The sequence below is a fragment of the Larus michahellis genome, chromosome 2, assembly GCF_964199755.1.
Source record: "Larus michahellis chromosome 2, bLarMic1.1, whole genome shotgun sequence".
Lineage (NCBI taxonomy): Eukaryota > Metazoa > Chordata > Aves > Charadriiformes > Laridae > Larus > Larus michahellis.
Window position 1 is genome coordinate 129,277,575 of NC_133897.1, and position 16,880 is coordinate 129,294,454.

At 41.3% G+C, this 16,880-nt stretch overlaps 1 protein-coding gene across 5 annotated transcripts in view; it reads left to right on the forward strand.

Annotated features, from left to right (window-relative positions):
• Positions 1–16,880, forward strand: part of CHD7 (chromodomain helicase DNA binding protein 7) — a 133,323-nt gene that overhangs the window by 40,171 nt on the left and 76,272 nt on the right. For all 5 annotated transcript variants that reach the window (XM_074577089.1, XM_074577092.1, XM_074577093.1 and 2 more), the window contains one exon: positions 2,543–4,400. In XM_074577089.1, the coding sequence (XP_074433190.1) occupies positions 2,718–4,400 (1,683 nt within the window). In that variant the 5' untranslated portion in view covers positions 2,543–2,717. The remainder of the gene's footprint in view (positions 1–2,542; positions 4,401–16,880) is intronic.

The following is a 16,880-nucleotide window of genomic DNA, read 5'->3' on the forward strand; positions in this document are numbered from 1 at the left end:
ACACACTGATATCCAGCTTTGCCAGCTCCTGATGGCCGTGAGCATCAGCAGAGGTAGCAGTGTCAGAACTCCTCGAGCAATTTTAAATCACTGGAGGGTTCTTTATCCCGTGTTGTGGTTGAACCCCAGTTGGCAACTTAGTACCATGCAGCTGCTCCCTCACTCCCCTCACTGTGGGATGGGGGAGAGAATCAGAGGAGTAAAAGTGAGAAAACTCGTGGGTTGAGGTAAAGACAATTTAATAAGTAAGGTAACGCAAGCAAAGCAAAACAAGAACTTCATTCACTGCTTTCCATTGGCAGGCAGGTGTTCAGCCATCTCCAGGAAAGCAGGGCTCCATCACACGTAACGGTTACTTAGGAAGACAAACACCATCACTCCGAATGTCCCCCCCCTTCCTCCTTCTTCCCCCAGCTTTATATACTGAGCACAATGTCACATGGTATGGAACATCCCTTTAGTCAGTTGGGGTCAGCTGTCCCAGCCATGTCTCCTCCCGATTTTTTGTGCACTCCCAGCCTACTTGCTGGTGGGGTGGTGGAAGGAGCAGAAAAGGCCTTGACTGCTTAGCAACAACCAAAACCACCAGTATGCTGTCAACACCATTCTCATCCCAAATCCAAAACATAGCACTATACCAGCTGCTAGTAAGAAAGTGAACTCTATCCCAGATGAAACTATGACACCATGACAGAGCAGTCTTAATACCAAAAGCTCGTTTTGGTGAAGGAGGCTCATTCTCACCTTGGTTTTGGAACTTCCTTATGTTGTGCTTTAATAAACTGGTCGAGGTCATAAATATTACAGATGGTTTCTGCTTAATAAAGAAAATAAAATCAGAAGAAATAGATAGTAGAGATATGAAGATGGCTCATAGGAATTTTCCCCCAAGTGATTTAGAAATATAAGTGTTAATATCCCAGCTGAGCACTAAAGAGATTTAAGAGTGTGGTTTTAAAGGTGACATTCAAATGCTATTTTAAGAGGAGTGATAAATGCTTGTGCTTTTCCTCTTGCCCTCTGCTTTATGCTGTAGAAGGTCCTCTTGACAATGGGCACAAGAAGTGTAATAAATGTGCTGATACTTTCTCCCTAAAACTTGTCTGGGACAAATTGCCTTCAGTTAAAATAGTCTGGCCTGGCATTTTGCATCCAAAGTGACTGGAGGCATCCCTCCTCTGCAACAAAATGCAAGATGTGAAAATACAAACTTGTAAATCTTCTTTTCTTTGATCACTGATTAAGGACAAGTTGTTATCTGCAAGTACAGTTGATACTAAATTATGGCGAAGATGCAAAAATAGTTGTTTTTATTTGCTATGTGGGTGGGCTTCCTTGACTATTGTCTTAAAGTTTATTTTGACATATAAGACATAGCATTTAAAATTCTGATCTTAAGAAAGAAAGATAGCATTAGGCTAGTTTTGTTCATAATTAGGAGATCCAATCAAAATCTTTTGAGTTGTTCCAGAAAGAGGACAGGGGACGCATTTCAGAACATGCCAGTCTTCCCTGTGAAACACCTAAATGGGAAACTTTCTGAATATGCTTTGTTACTGTGTGTTGCTTTTTTCTTTTTTCCAAAGTACAAGTGTGTACCCTGTTAGGTTAGCATTTTGTTATTTAAATTCTTTTACCATTACTAATGTTCCTGAGTGAGTTTTCAAGATTATAATTCTAGAGAGAATAAAACTTCAGTGTGGTCTTCTAAAGTGCTGTAGTTGCAGTTAGTACCATGATTGCCTGAAGATGAATAATGAACTACAATGATAGTGTTCCCTGCTATCATCATGAGAGAAATTAGGGTATGGATTGAGAAATCTAGCCTATCATAGAATGAAGCTTTTGAATTTGATTTTCTTACACATATTGAGCATGTAGTTTTGCTTAAATGGGAAGAAGTGCTGTGTCTTTCAGTTTACAGCTTCATTAAATTAAGATAAATTGTGTGCTTAAAAATATATATATATTTTTTTTCCTTCCTAAATGCTAAGTCTTGGCATTGGGTGTGTTTTAGAGGGTCATCCCTGTGCACGTTTGAAAAATCTGTTGTCCGTGTAACTAACTTTAGTCCATCGTAGGACTTGGTGCTTCTGCTTGCTCATCTGATTACGCAGCTCAGGGGAATAAGGTTAAGGACACGCTGTTGGTAACTAGAGCGTTTTCAGGGCTTTAGTTCAGCAGATGGGCTGCTTGGCTATATTCATACATCTGCCTACCTGCTGTGGCAGCTGCTGCTGCTGCATGTTGTGTTCTTTTGTTCTATTCCACCCAAGAAAGGAGCACTAGGAAGTGTAGTGAATGGATTAATTTAAGGTTAAGGCTAGTATTTTGCTTGCTTCCTAACTCTCTATCGTAATAAAGCTTCTGATAAAGCTAATGAATCCTTCATAAATTGAAATAGATTTTTAAGATGTATTTCAAGGGCTGAAACTAGCTAGCATTGTCTAAAAAAACCAGTCAAGTATGTTTTCTTTTATATTGCCTGACTTGATTTCAATATCTTCCTCTCTCTCTCCCCCGCTTCTTCTGCTTTTTCTAGGAGCAGTAACCAGACTTTGCCTGACACTGCGTGGTCCAAAAGAATTAAGGAAATATGGAATGACATGAAGGAGATTAGTTGAGGATTAAAGGCTTTGAGGACAAAACACCTCGCCGAGGTGAAGCACAGACTAGCGTTCTAGTTGTAGCTCCGAGGAGCTGTGTGCTGAAAAAAGATGGCAGATCCAGGAATGATGAGTCTGTTTGGAGAAGATGGGAATATTTTCAGTGAAGGGTTGGAAGGTCTTGGAGAATGTGGATATCCTGAAAATACAGTAAATCCTATGGGGCAGCAAATGCCCATGGATCAAGGATTTCCCTCTTTACAGTCATCTCTTCATCATCCCCCTGCAAATCAAAATCAAGCCAAGTTGACCCATTTTGATCACTATAATCAATACGAACAGCAGAAAATGCACCTGATGGATCAGCCGAACAGGATGATAAGCAATGCCCCTGGGAATGGTATAGCGTCTCCTCATTCACAGTATCACAACCCTCCAGTTCCTCAGGTTCCTCACGGCAGTGGTGCTGGTGGTCAGATGGGAGTCTATCCCAGCATGCAGAACGAAAGGCACGGGCAGCCCTTTGTAGACAGTGGCTCCATGTGGGGACCACGGGCAGTTCAAGTGCCAGACCAGATAAGAGCACCGTACCAGCAGCAACAGCAGCAGCAACCGCAACCGACACAGCCGCCACAGGCACCCTCCGGACCCCCTGGGCAGGGCCATCCTCAGCACATGCAGCAGATGGGAAACTACATGGCTCGTGGTGATTTTTCAATGCAGCAGCATGGTCAGCCGCAACAGCAGAGGATGAACCAGTTTTCTCAAGGCCAAGAAGGCCTCAATCAGGGAAACCCTTTCATTGCCACCTCAGGACCTGGCCACTTGTCTCATGTGCCCCAGCAGAATCCCAGTATGGCACCTTCTTTGCGACACTCAGTCCAGCAATTTCACCACCATCCCCCCACTGCTCTCCATGGAGAATCAGTAGCCCACAGTCCCAGATTCTCCCCTAATCCTCCCCAGCAGGGTGCTGTTAGGCCGCAAACACTTAATTTTAGTTCTCGGAGCCAGACGGTACCCTCACCTACTATAAACAACTCAGGGCAGTATTCTCGATATCCTTACAGTAACCTTAATCAGGGATTAGTTAATAATACAGGGATGAATCAGAATTTAGGCCTTACAAATAACACTCCAATGAATCAATCTGTACCAAGATACCCAAATGCTGTCGGATTTCCATCAAACAGTGGTCAAGGACTAATGCACCAGCAGCCCATCCACCCTAGTGGCTCACTTAACCAAATGAACACACAAACTATGCACCCTTCACAGCCTCAGGGAACTTATGCCTCTCCACCTCCCATGTCACCTATGAAAGCAATGAGTAATCCAGCAGGTACACCTCCTCCACAGGTTAGACCTGGTAGTGCTGGAATACCAATGGAAGTTGGCAGTTATCCAAATATACCCCATCCTCAGCCGTCACACCAGCCCCCTGGTGCCATGGGAATTGGACAAAGGAATATGGGCCCCCGAAACATGCAACAGAATCGTCCATTTATGGGTATGTCTTCAACACCACGGGAGATGGGTGGGCACATGAGACCAAATGGTTGTCCAGGTGTTGGCCTTGCAGATCCACAAGCAATACAAGAGCGACTAATATCTGGCCAGCAGCTTCCTAGTCAACAGCAGTCTTTTCAACAGCAAATGCCAACCTGTCCTCCCATGCAGCCTCATCCAGGGATACATCATCAGTCTTCACCACCCCCACATCCTCATCATCAGTCTTGGGCACAGCTTCACCAGTCACCACAAAACACACCACAAAAAGTGCCTGTCCTTCAGGTAAGCTACTTCCAACGAGTAGAAACTGTTTTAATTTACTGTAAATGCATTTCAGGATACATAAGAACTATGGTTTGAAAATAGTTGCTCCTGTTTGATTCTGGTGTTTGTTACTGGTTGTGTGGCTTTCTTCGTGCACAGAGGCTGAAGGTAAAATGAGGTTCGGCTAGCTTGCTAATGTCCTTACAGTAATTTTTACAGGATAACATTATGGATAGACTGAAATGTGAAGCAGCAACAGGACAAGCTGAATACCTGCACTTTTTTGGTGTTGATTCCTTTGTGGGGAAAATGGAAAGCATGTGTGAGAGTTGTCATTTAAACTATGAACTTTTGTATTTGCAACTTGGAGAAAGAAGTGTGTGTTGTACTGTGTTTGTTTTGGGCAAACTGAGGGTTTTCTTTAAATCCTAAGGGAATGTTTTGCGGTTTAAAGTTAAAGCTGAAATTTTTACATGTGAACAAATATCCAGGATGAACTTCTTCAACACTAAGTAATGCAACTGAGAAGTGGTGGGGCAACAGTTTATGCAAGGAGAAGACAGCAGTTGTGACTCATAGTCTGGAATCAAATTTTCTGAGGCTTAAATGAAATCTCAAATAGGATAGAAGGTTTATTTTATTGAGTCTCTGATCTGCTGGGTTTTGATGAAAATGTATTGCTTCCACATTATTTTTCAATTAAAAGCTAAAAACGGTAAAACATCTTGATCCTCTGTAGCTTGGCAGGTTTACATCCAGGCTAGTATGTTAAGTTTCAGCTGAAAAAGTGCCTTTTGGGGTCTTTGTGTTTGCCATTGCTTGCCTCTGGCTCTATCAGTCATCATTCAAGAGGTTTTGGTACTGAATGAATAGGTGGTCAAGATATCAGAGATTTAATTATTTTTTTTAAAACCAGTTGGTAACTAATGCCAAGCAAGTAGCTCTGCCCATAAATATTTGGAGACAATTGTTGGAATGCAGTCATAATGATACGATGCTACAATAAGCTTAATAAATCATAAAAACAGCTGTCCTAGCCCGTGTCCCAGGCCTTTGCGGAAAGCAGCTGCTCAGCAGTCCCCTCCGCTGCTGCCTGCCGGCTGCTTCTGTTAGCCGCTCTGCACAGCGTGAGGTGGGTCTGGGAATCAGATGTATGGGCTACAGAGAGGCAGCTGACAAGGAGTGGTAGATGGAACAGCTCAGCAGCTGGGAGAGGCTTCCACATTCCCTGTGGAAGAGAGGAGGGGGGAGCGCTGGAGGTGCCATAGGGTGGGGAAGCCCTGGGAGGGAGGTTGGGGACTAAGCTGGGCAAGGGGAAGGAGATTGTCTTTCTGGGGGGGAGGAGGAATCTCTCGTCCTGAAGAGGCAAAAAAATATCTTCAAGACTGTCTTTCTCTCCCCTGTCCTCCTCAAAATTGCTGTGAAATTTTATACCCGTGTTGGCCTTTCCTGTCCCCCCACCTCCATGCACAGGCTTTGTTTGGGGAACCTAAATTACAGTTTCTGCACACACGCGGAGTTGTGTGTTCCTTCTCGAGAGAGCAGCTCTTGACCGTACCTTTTGTGTTACCGACTGTGTGGGTAAGCAGAATGAAAAAGCAGAGAACTCAAGACTTTGTGAAAAACCCCAAGCAAATGAGCAGGTATTTGGAAAGGGGGTAACGACAGCACGGAGAAATCAGTACAGAAATCAGGGGAGATCAGAAAAAGAAGTAGAAGGTGTGGTTTTTAACTTGAAGATAAGGGCTGATACATCTAGCGTAAAAAACCTGAAAGAAAATCACAGGAATGGTAACGTAAGATTCTAAGATGGTAAAGGAACAAAAACCAGCACCACTGGGATCTTTCACAACTAGTGATGGTGGGGGTGTGGGAAGGGAAGACTTGAGATCAACTGTGCCCTAAAGCTGTGGTGTTCTTTGCTGGCATTAATTCCCTGTTTTTATCCAGTAAACTTTTTTTGGCAACAAGAGATGGTTCTGGAGTAAAAGGTTTACTTGTAGAAGGGATAGGTGTGTTAAATGTTCTTGGGACGTTCATTTCCTCTAATCAGTGAGAAGGTAAAACACAGGCAGTTCAATCCTTAAATAAGTTATACAACCTGTTACAACGTTCTGAACTGCAGATGAATAGCATGAACAAAGGTAAGTGCTTGAAACTAAATAGAGGAAAACCACATGATAACTCAAGTTATTTGATTAAAATCAGTAATTCAAACAGTTGTAGCTAGCCAAGTAACTTCTCTGTTAGTCTACTTCTGTTAAATTTTTATTTGGTAAAAGTTATTGTTAACATACCTTCCCATTAAGTAATTAGTTTGAGACCTGACTGTAGTAATGAAACTCTTGACAGGCAGGCATTTCCCCCTTGAAAACTGTTTGGCTGAAATAAATATTCTTCAAGTCAATGAAAACTCAGCTCCTCCTCACCCCCTGGGGAAACATGCAGATGTGCGAAACCCCTGCTCTTAAGATGACTACAGAACTTGTAGCTCTCCTGTCTGTGTCGTGGTTTTCCCTTCATGTCAGTTGGCAGAAAACTCTTGACTGAAGAACGGTTATTTAAATGACTGGTTTGTTTTTATTTGTATAAAATGAATCAACAAAATGAATATAGTCAGTGAAATGGAAATCACTATGTACTTTTAAATCAACAGAAGCCATCTTAGTAATTATTTTTCAGTGATTTGAAGCTAGCCTTATCATGGGAAGGCTGTAATACTTGTGGTTAACCAAATTACTGTTTTGTTTCTAGATATGTTGGAAGGAAAGTGAAGTTCTTTTGCTTTTAACTTGAAAGAAATCGCCATGTCAATTCTGGGGCTTGTTATTTCATTTTTGTGTGCAAAACTGCAAATTATTTTGGCTGGGAGAGAGAGCCGGTGATTGACAATTCAGCTGGTTTAAATTAATAGCTGAAAACTAGACATGGTTATTAGGACCTTGTTATCAGTGAGTTGCTGGCTTCAACAGAGTTTGATGGACTCATGAGAAACACCATAGTGTTGGGACATTCCGTCCGTGTGCTTAGTTTTTCAAGCCCTCTTTTGACATGTTCTTCACCAAAGGCTTTTGGAAGAGCTTCGTGGCTGTGTGGTGGGGAGGTGGGCTCTGCTGTGGCTGGGTAATTGGCCAAGGTGCAAAGCAGAGGGTAGGAGCAGCTTGCTTGTTTTCACAGTGGAGGCATCTGTGTTGGGTTTGTGGGCTTGTGCTCTTCAAAATACTCAAAAGGATCTGGAAAAGAGTGAAAAGTCAGGTGGCAAAGTTTGTTGCTGCTGTGGACGTACTCAAAGCTGAGAGCCAAGTGCAGACATGGTGAAGAGACTAACAATAATGAAAACTAAATAATTAGAAATACAACAGGAACGTCAGTCGCTTGGCTGTAGGCTCTGTGAGTCAAGTCATGGCAATGAAATGGCAGGCAAAAACCCTCTCCTTAAGACCACTGTCTTAGTGTTAGATGGCTATCTGAAAATGCGCTATGACATTCAAAGAAATGAAACGGTAGGAATTGTTATGGAAGTCGTAGAGAGCAAAACAAAGATTGTTATCATGTTGCTACATGTATGCATGGTATGCCGATGTAGCAAGTGCTGTGCAGCTCTGGGTCCTTTCCTCAGGCCTCAGAAAACAGTAACACTTGAAAAAAGCACAAAGGTGAGTGATTTAGGAGGGAAGGGAAAGTGAGAGATGGTGAAAGCCTCTAAAATTCTGAGTGATAACGGGCTCATGAAGAATGTGAATGTGAAATAAGGGTTGTTTGTCCCTTGGTTTTGTCTCCTTGAATTATTTTAGAGTATTCAGCAAATTATCAGGTGGTGAGCTCAGAACTGCACATGAAGATGCTGATCTCTGAGATATTATGCAGAAAAATGCATCATCATTTGATAAACATGGAGGCACCACATTTAGCTCAGCAGATCTGTGCCATAAATAAGAAGTGGCTGGGTGTTTGTTATTGAGGTGCATCTACTGTGTGTCCAGTTCTTTTGCTCTTCCATAGACTTTACAAGAGACAGGATGTCGGGTTAGACAGGCCTCTGGGGGTCTGATGCTATGCAGTTGCTCTTACGTATTGTTATTTTCAGAGAATTTGCTTAGTGATAGGGCAAGTGTAGGAGTTTTCTCTGCCAAGAATAGGCTATCCTGGGTGTGTTGTTACACAAAACTTCTTATTTACCCACAGCTACTGTGTGGGCTGAAGTTTTGAGTCCTGTTGATTAATCATGTTCCACGAATGTGATCTGCATTATTTATAGTCAAACATCGGAATATTTAAATGGCAAAAGGTTATAGTGTAACCTCCATGCTTCACTAAAGTGGTAGAGCTCAATGGTGGGCACTGACAGTGTCAAAGGATGCTGGGTTGTGGTGTCCGGCTTCTTGTGGGGAAGGAATTCATTTTACATGTGATATTGGTTCACTGCCAGGTTTACTCTGCTACCCTTACTATCTCTGGGCATGTGACTTGTCTTTAAATCATAACTCATAGCTGTGTTTGGTATGAACACATTCTTTTGACGTTTCCTGCCCCCCCCCCCCGCCCCTTGCAGGGAAAGAGGCAGGGAAAGTCCTGCTGAGTCAGCAGCTGGGTCACCCCTGTCACAGGCCCTTCCTGCATTTTCAAACCCTGTGTTGCTGCCTCAGTTTAATTTATACTTGGATATACCTGAATGGAGAGACACATTAATGAAAACTGCTGTCAGCTGGAGTGGTTTGACACCATATTCTAGCCCAGCAGAGAGTGCATGTTAAGTCAGTTACTGCTGGACCACTAAAATGGAGTTGACTTTCTCCTGGGTATTTAATGGTTTTAATGCCCAAGAGTAGTAAGAAGAGACTGACTTCTTACTTATCTCCATTCTGTCATCGCGTAACCAGTTATCTTTCAATGTGTGTCCTACAACTTTATCTGGTAAGAAATTACATAATTTCAGATGGTTAGGATTTTCCCCATAAACTAATATTCATAAGCAATATGTCCCACAGCTCCAGAGAGAATGGCTAGCTTTTTCATCCCTTGAGTATTTAGCTTTTTGTTTCTCTTCCTGTCAATAAGTAGAACAACTCCAAATTTTTTAAAAGTTATAAACACCATTGGGTATTCTTTGTTACAGATGCTATTTCACGTGACTGCTAGCTGGTCTTTTGGGGTACTGTATGTATTGCATGTTCAGCAAAATATCATGGCTGCCCCTGGAAATTGTAATTTCCCTCTTCGAGTGTTCACAGACCAGAAAACTAGTGAATGTTGGCAAGATTGTTGAAGGTGCTAGACTAAATGGAATTAAAAAAACCACTAATGCTGAATCTTGATTACAATGTTATATTAATTTTATAGATTTGCCTATGTGTGCATGTATTTATGTAAAATATATGTAAAAAACCTAGGCTGTATCAGAAATTGTGCAGAATGATGAAAGAAAAGATGAGAAGAGACTCTATAGTATTCATCTGAAAGTTGAAGCTGTAAGTAAACTTTTTTCTTAAAAGTTTACAGGCTTCTGCTGTATTTTGTTGAGGCTCTGGAGAACTCTTGGGTTTGAGCAATGTCTGCAATGTAATTAACTATATTTTTTCCAAATAAAAGAAAAGTAGACTGTTAAAGCTACCTTTGGTTAAAAGTATTGAAGTCATTTCACTTCTGTGGAGTAGAATAGTCCGTTATGCTGATAACCTGATCCATCTGCAAGCTAATTCATATGCAGGCCTCTCAAAGGATATAATGATTAATATGAAATATTTTGTCCAACAAAAAATCATATTCTAAAACTCCTCAGATATATTCTAGTCTAACAATTAACATTTAACGTATCCAGAGGCTTATTTCTTCCTTACCCTCGAGAAGGCTATATGTACTTTTGTAAATAAGGGTGTGCAGTGATTCTGCAGTGAATTGGCCTTTGGGCCAAAGATTTGTAGTTTTGAGGTGGTTTTGCTATGGGTTTTTTGGTCTTTTTTACTGTTCAGGAGGTACAGGCAACTTCAAGCATACTTCTTCCCTCAGGTGCCATGATTTGACTGTGATGAAGATAATTTGTGCCATTAAATTATCTGTTCTGGAGTTCTAGGTAAAGCCAGCTTGCAGCACTAGCGTAAAAACACAAGTCTGTATCAGTATATTGATTTTGTAGACTGCAGAGTTGCAAGACTTGTTCTTCAGCATGAACATGTTGAAAGTTCCTATGTTACGTTGGTGACCTGAATGTGTTTTTTCTTGAAACCATTAGCATTATCTGAGGAATCACCTAACTAGAAATATTTTTAAATTTATGTTGTTGTTCAGTACTTCATGCAGTATCCTTATCTGCTGATGGTCACTTCCAGTGGGATTTGGCAATCATCTTATTTTTCCATGACTGAACACATTCTCCTATTTTATATTTATTTGAACAGATTTAAGTCTGTTGTTCCAGAGAAGCTTTTTTTTTCATGACTGAAAGCTGATAGTCTAATACCAACTCTCATGTCTGTGTCATCATCAGCCTGCATAACTAACAAGGATGGAAAATTGGGGCAAATGAAAGGAGAAATGCTTGATTATTTGTTTTACATTTATTTTTTTATTTCTTTAAACAATCTTAATAAGGAATAAGTTGCAGGCGAAGTAATAATCCATAATAAAAAGGCAGGAAATTATTATTCTGGTTTCCCATCCTGCTCTTTCATGTGGAATTTGAGGCATCCATTTGTTTTAAACTAATCTGCCTTTGCTTGTATCTCAAATGCAAGTGTCACAAACTTTGCGTAAGCGTCCTCCCTTTTTTCCACTGGGGAGAATAAATATCTTCAGTTCCCACTGAAGGGAATGGGACACCATTGCATTGAAGTTCAGTTTTTACCTTTGGTCTGTAGAGGTTGTTTTTTCCCTCAGTTCAGTGAGCTAGTGGTTTTGAATTTTCACATTTGAGTTACAATGAGAGAACTGATAGCCAAACAATTATGAAGCTACCACTGGAATGGTATTTCTAAAAAGGGACAGTCTCACCTGAACAATGTATCAGAATGTACCCTTCCCATTCCTTTTTTTATTCTCTTTGAGACCTTTCTGTTCTAGGATCAGTGTTCTTTTACTTGTATGGATATATATTATACAGGGATATATGTGGCAATGTGGTCTGGGTTTTGGGAACAAATCGCTTGGTGTTTTCTTTAGAGATGTCACTTAAATACTTGGTACCTTCTTTTTGTCAACAGAGTTGTAAAGTTTGGTAGCTAAGGAGATATTAACACCCTTGAATTTTTCATGGTGATTAAAATGTCTGTTTGTACAGATCTCTCTTTTGAAAAATTCCCAAGTTTGCAGGTTTGGCTTAAAGATGGTGAAGCAGTGTCTCAGGAGCTGGTGGGAGCAGAGTAGGGAGCGTGGGCAGGAAGCGGTGATCTGGGAAGGGGCAGCCAAAGGCTGAGCTGAGCTGGTGGAGCAGTGCTGAGCAGTGGGAACGGAGAGGGAAATGGCCAATGTCTGTGTTAAAATGGAGACAGAGACTCCAGGAAGACCCCCCACCTTTCCTGCACCAGCTGCTTGAGTCATCTAATGGGCCCTTGCCAGAGGCAGCCATTTGGCACTGTGGTGCCCGTTACTGCTCCACAGGCTGCTTCAGGGTGCACCTTTGTCACACCATGCTGTCTCTTGCCCTTCCCTGGGCGGAGAGTCCACTGACAGCTTCCCAGCATAGTTGTGTGAACTCAGTAACTCAATATCTAATATGCTTAAAAAAAAATAATCCCTGCAAATAAAGGTGGCTGAGGTCTGGGATACCAAACCTTAACTCCTTCCTTGCATCAGCACACGTGATCATTTGGTGAACTGGCTTATCTGGCCAGCTCGCTTCTGGCCAGGTCACGTTTCCAGCGTCACTTTGCTGTGTGACCACAAGATCACACAAGCTGGTGGTGTGGGAGTGGGAATGCTTGGTGAGGGAAGATGGGGACTGCCTCTTCCTCTGGCAGTGAGCTTTCAGGCCCTTTAATAATACCCTTACACAGCTCAAGTTTCTATAGCACTTGCCCTCAGTAACCAGCCCTTGAGTCCTCCCTCAAATTTTGATAAATTAAAACTTAGATTAGAAGTCAAAGCTTTGTCTTGTTTTATTGAATTAGTGGCAAACAGGTCATGCTTCAGCTTCTCACAATTTTTTTTTAACTCTCACGTTTTGTTCCTTTTTTTTCACACAAATATAAATGACTGATTTGATTTCAGAGGTGTGTATTCTTTTTTAGAAAAGAAGGACTTTTTTCCTCTTCCAACTGTGAAGTATTTGCAGCTGTTTTGTTATTGAAGAGATGAAAGAACATCCCCTTTCTAGCAAAGAGAGCTTGGCACAATTTCATTAGATGTGAATCATGTGCATTGAAATGAGGGAAGATACCTCCAGTGTCTGTCAATAAATTGTTTTCTTTGGGCACTGAATGGGATTTTTTTTCTTCAACATAGAGAATTGTTTAAGAGCATGAAAAGTTAGAAATAAAACTCAAATTAATTTGTTAGTATTCTTTATGAGGAAACAACTGAGAAATACGATGGCTTAGTGATCTGAGTGTGGGTTTGATTTATGAAGCCTGTAATCATCATTCGTTATGATTTTACTGACCTTGATATATCACCTATTTAGTTAGAATTTTCTCAGTTACTGGCCAAGGTTGGTAATAGTGTTGCCCCTGTTTATGAAGAGGAACATATATATGATGGGCATAAAGACTGTTATTTATTCAAAACCCAGATTCATAAACCCCCTTATCACAACTCTTACTCGGATATCGGTTACTCTAAAACATGCCATCTCCCCACTCTCTCCTTGTCACTCGTTCCAGTATTGCCTTTGCTTAAGAGTGCAGCTCAAGAAGACGGAGACAACCAGTCTAACAGTTCAGAGCACGAAATCCCACTTCTTGCAGGAAAGCCCACTTCTTGCATAGGAGTTTGTGAATTGTAGAGATTCACCTGAGAGTTGTGCAGTTATACAATATGTGGAAGAAAACAAGTGGATTTCTCTCTCATCTTCCCCTGTTGGGCTGGGAGGAATCTTTGTTCCTTTGCTTCTGTTTTTCCATCACCTGTTCATCTGTGAATTGCTACCGAGCATCTGGATGCAGCCCTTTGCTCAATGGTTTTATTGTGTTAGTCAAGCTTAGAAGACAGCAGTTTGTGTATGTTATGCTGAAATTAAGAACTTCTGGGAGGGAGTTTATACTGCATGGGTTGCTGCTGTAGAAATGAAATGTCAAGAAATCTTAACTTCTGGAGAATATTATTAACCTTTTAATTTTGGAAAGTTGCAAGTATTTGTCTTCAAGAGCGCAACACTTATTTTTCAGTATACAGTGCCAAATATATCTTTGCTATATTGATATAACATGTTGTAGGAGAGTGCTGAAGTTTCATCTTTCACTTTCTTATATTTTGTTGAATGTAAACTCTTGTTATTTTGATCAGAGAGGAAGTTTTCATTTGTAATACAAGAGTTTCCAAAAGGAATATATAACCACCTACAATAGACTTATTTCTTGAAACAGACTGAATGACTTAATCAGTTGAATCAAAAAACATTAGTCAGTTTTAACTGTGCTGATTAAATTGTGTTTTATTATGTCTATATAACTCCCACAACCAAAAAGAACATAATAACCACAGTAACTAAGATGTTAATACTTCTATAGATTTTTTGGATTTAGTGTTCCTGTAAGAAAAGAGAGAGAGGACTCATAACGAGCTTCATAACAGACTTCCTAATATCTAGTAGTCAACATGAACTCTTGTTTTTTCCGCTCTCATTTTACATCTCCTTTCTTTCCAGATGGCCCTCCATCCACTTGCATTCTGGTACTTCCTATCTTTTTTGGCCCTGCAAGACTGTGATAACTGTGATAATACCGTAATTTTCCTTACACGTGAGCACTGAATGATATGAAGTGCTTTATTTTATTTTTGGAAGAAATCTTTCTGTACCAGCCAATTGTTGCTAAATATAGTGGGAGGCTTATAATATACAGTGTACGTTTGAATTTAAAGTGACACCTTACCATAAAAAGTTGACCTCACAGTTTATTTGTACAAGTGTATATGAAATATATAGTCATTAAAACTAGTCTAAAATTTTGGGCTTTACAGTTGTTATTCGTATCTCAGTTTGTTAATGGGATATTGCAGATGTTTACTGGGGCAAGCATCGTCAGTTGTGGAAATAGGGATACATGCCTACAATATTGGAAAACTACTTGGTTCATAACTCTTTCTCTCCGCTAGACTCCTTTGAAATATTTCAGGAAAGCTTGTTGAAAACCATATGATTCTGTAACTAAGGCATTGGACAGGGATTCAGGTTGTTAACCATTTGTTTCGTGTTTGTGTTGCTGCCAGGTGTTCTTGAGAGGTGCTCTACAGCAATGGTGAGCAGGGGATGGCAGAGCAGTTCCTGAAGGTCCCTGCTGCGCTGTACAACACCTGGAAATGTAACTCAGAAACTGTTACTGGTGGTGAGGGGTTAGTTACTTACAAAGGGTTGCTTTAGACACAGCTTTCTGGTTATAATATACTATTACAATATTATGCAAAATTTAGACCTGATATTGCAGTAGGCATGTCTGATTTAAAACCTGTGTGTAGGGATTTTAACGTTTTACTATGAATTGTGCGAAGAACAGCTGGAGCTAGGATACTAAAGGTTTCTGCACTAAAGGTATTCAATGTTTCATAGAACAATGTTAATCAAACTGGTTGGAGAACTGAAGTATGATTTAAACATTATAATTAAGAGTTATCTCAATTGGTACTGCTAAATGAGGTGCTGGGTCATAGAAAAGGAAGTGTGGGGTTTGGGGCTGGTTCCCCTCCCCTTTTTTTTTTTCTTTTTTTTTTCTTCCTCCCCTCCAGTTTTATGACCTGTTCTGATTTAATTCTTAGTTTAGTTCAGTTACTAGAGGAGCTGGGAAAAGGCCTACCTGTTACCTGTCACAAATACATATTATATAACATTCAGAGGCTCTATTCGTTTGTTGCTGTGACTAAAGAACTACAGCTTAAGAAGTATCTTGGGCTCGTTGACATAAATGGATCTTTGGCAGCATATATAACATCAAAGGATTTTTAACAACTCCGTGATTTCAAGCCCACTTTGTCATGCTGAAGTTAATAAAATACTGCAATGGAAAGGCCATTTGGAGAACTGCTGTCTTTCCACCCCAAGAGAAAAATAGACTTGATACTGATGATATCTTTTGGTTTTCTGTGTCGCGTGTATCCATTAAGATTTCTTGGGGTGGGTGGTTTCAACCTGTGGTCTGTATAACTCTGAAGTCCCTGCGGACTGCTTTTAAGTGGCCTGGGAAAGGTGATTAAGGAGAGCAGGTTTATATGTTAAGCAACAATATGCAGATGGGAAGTTTTTAAAGAGAATTACATCTCCACTATTAGAGGCTTACAGATTAAAAGATGGGAAAAAAATTGACAGAACGGAGTTCTGTGTTACAACGTAAATCTTGCTTCAGGCGGGATCTGCTCAGGCTGGTGTCTGAAATGTGTAAAGCACAGTGCAGGGACCTCCTGTCCCAGCAAAGTGTATTGGGACCAGTACTGTTTAATTAATCTTCATCAACGATGGTAGGATTGAGTGCACCCTCAGCAAGTTTGTGGATTACACCAAGCCAAGTGATGCAGTTGACACGCCTAAGGGACAGGTTGCCATCTCATAGGGACCTGGACAAGCTAAAGAAGTGGGCCCTTGTGAACCTCATGAGGTTCAACAAGGCCAAGTGTGAGGTCCTGCACCTGGGTCAGGGAAACCCTGGGTATCAATATAGGCTGGGGGATGAAGGGATTGAGAGCAGCCTTGAGGAGAAGGACTTTGGGGTGTTCGTTGATGAGAAGCTCAACATGAGCTGGCACCCAGAAAGCCAACCGCGTCCTGGGCTGCATCAAAAGCAGGGTGCCCAGCAGGTCGAGGGAGGCAATTCTGCCCCTCTACTCTGCTCTGGTGAGACCCCACCTGGAGTACTGTGTCCAGCTCTGGAGCCCTCAGCACAGGAAAGACATGGACCTGTTGGAGTGAGTCCAGAGGAGGGCCACAAAGATGATCCAAGGGCTGGAGCACCTCTCCTATGAAGACAGGCTGAGAGAGTTGTGGTTGTTCAGCCTGGAGAAGAGAAGGCTCCAAGGAGACGTTATTGCAGCCTTTCAGTAATTAAAGGAAGCTTATAAGAAAGATGGAGACAAACTTTTTAGTAGGGCTTGTTGCAGTAGGACACGGGGTAAATGGCTTTAAACTAAAAGAGGGTAGATTTAGACTAGATATAAGGAAGAAATTGTTTGTGATGAGGGTGGTGAAGCACTGTCACAGGTTGCCTAGAGAGGTGGTAGATGCCCTGTGCCTGGAAACATTCGAGGTCAGGTCGGATGGGGCTCTGAGGAAGCTGATGTAGTTGAAGATGTCCCTGCTCATTGCAGAGGGGTTGGATGAGATGACCTTTAATGTCCCTTCTGACCCAAACCATTCTATGATCT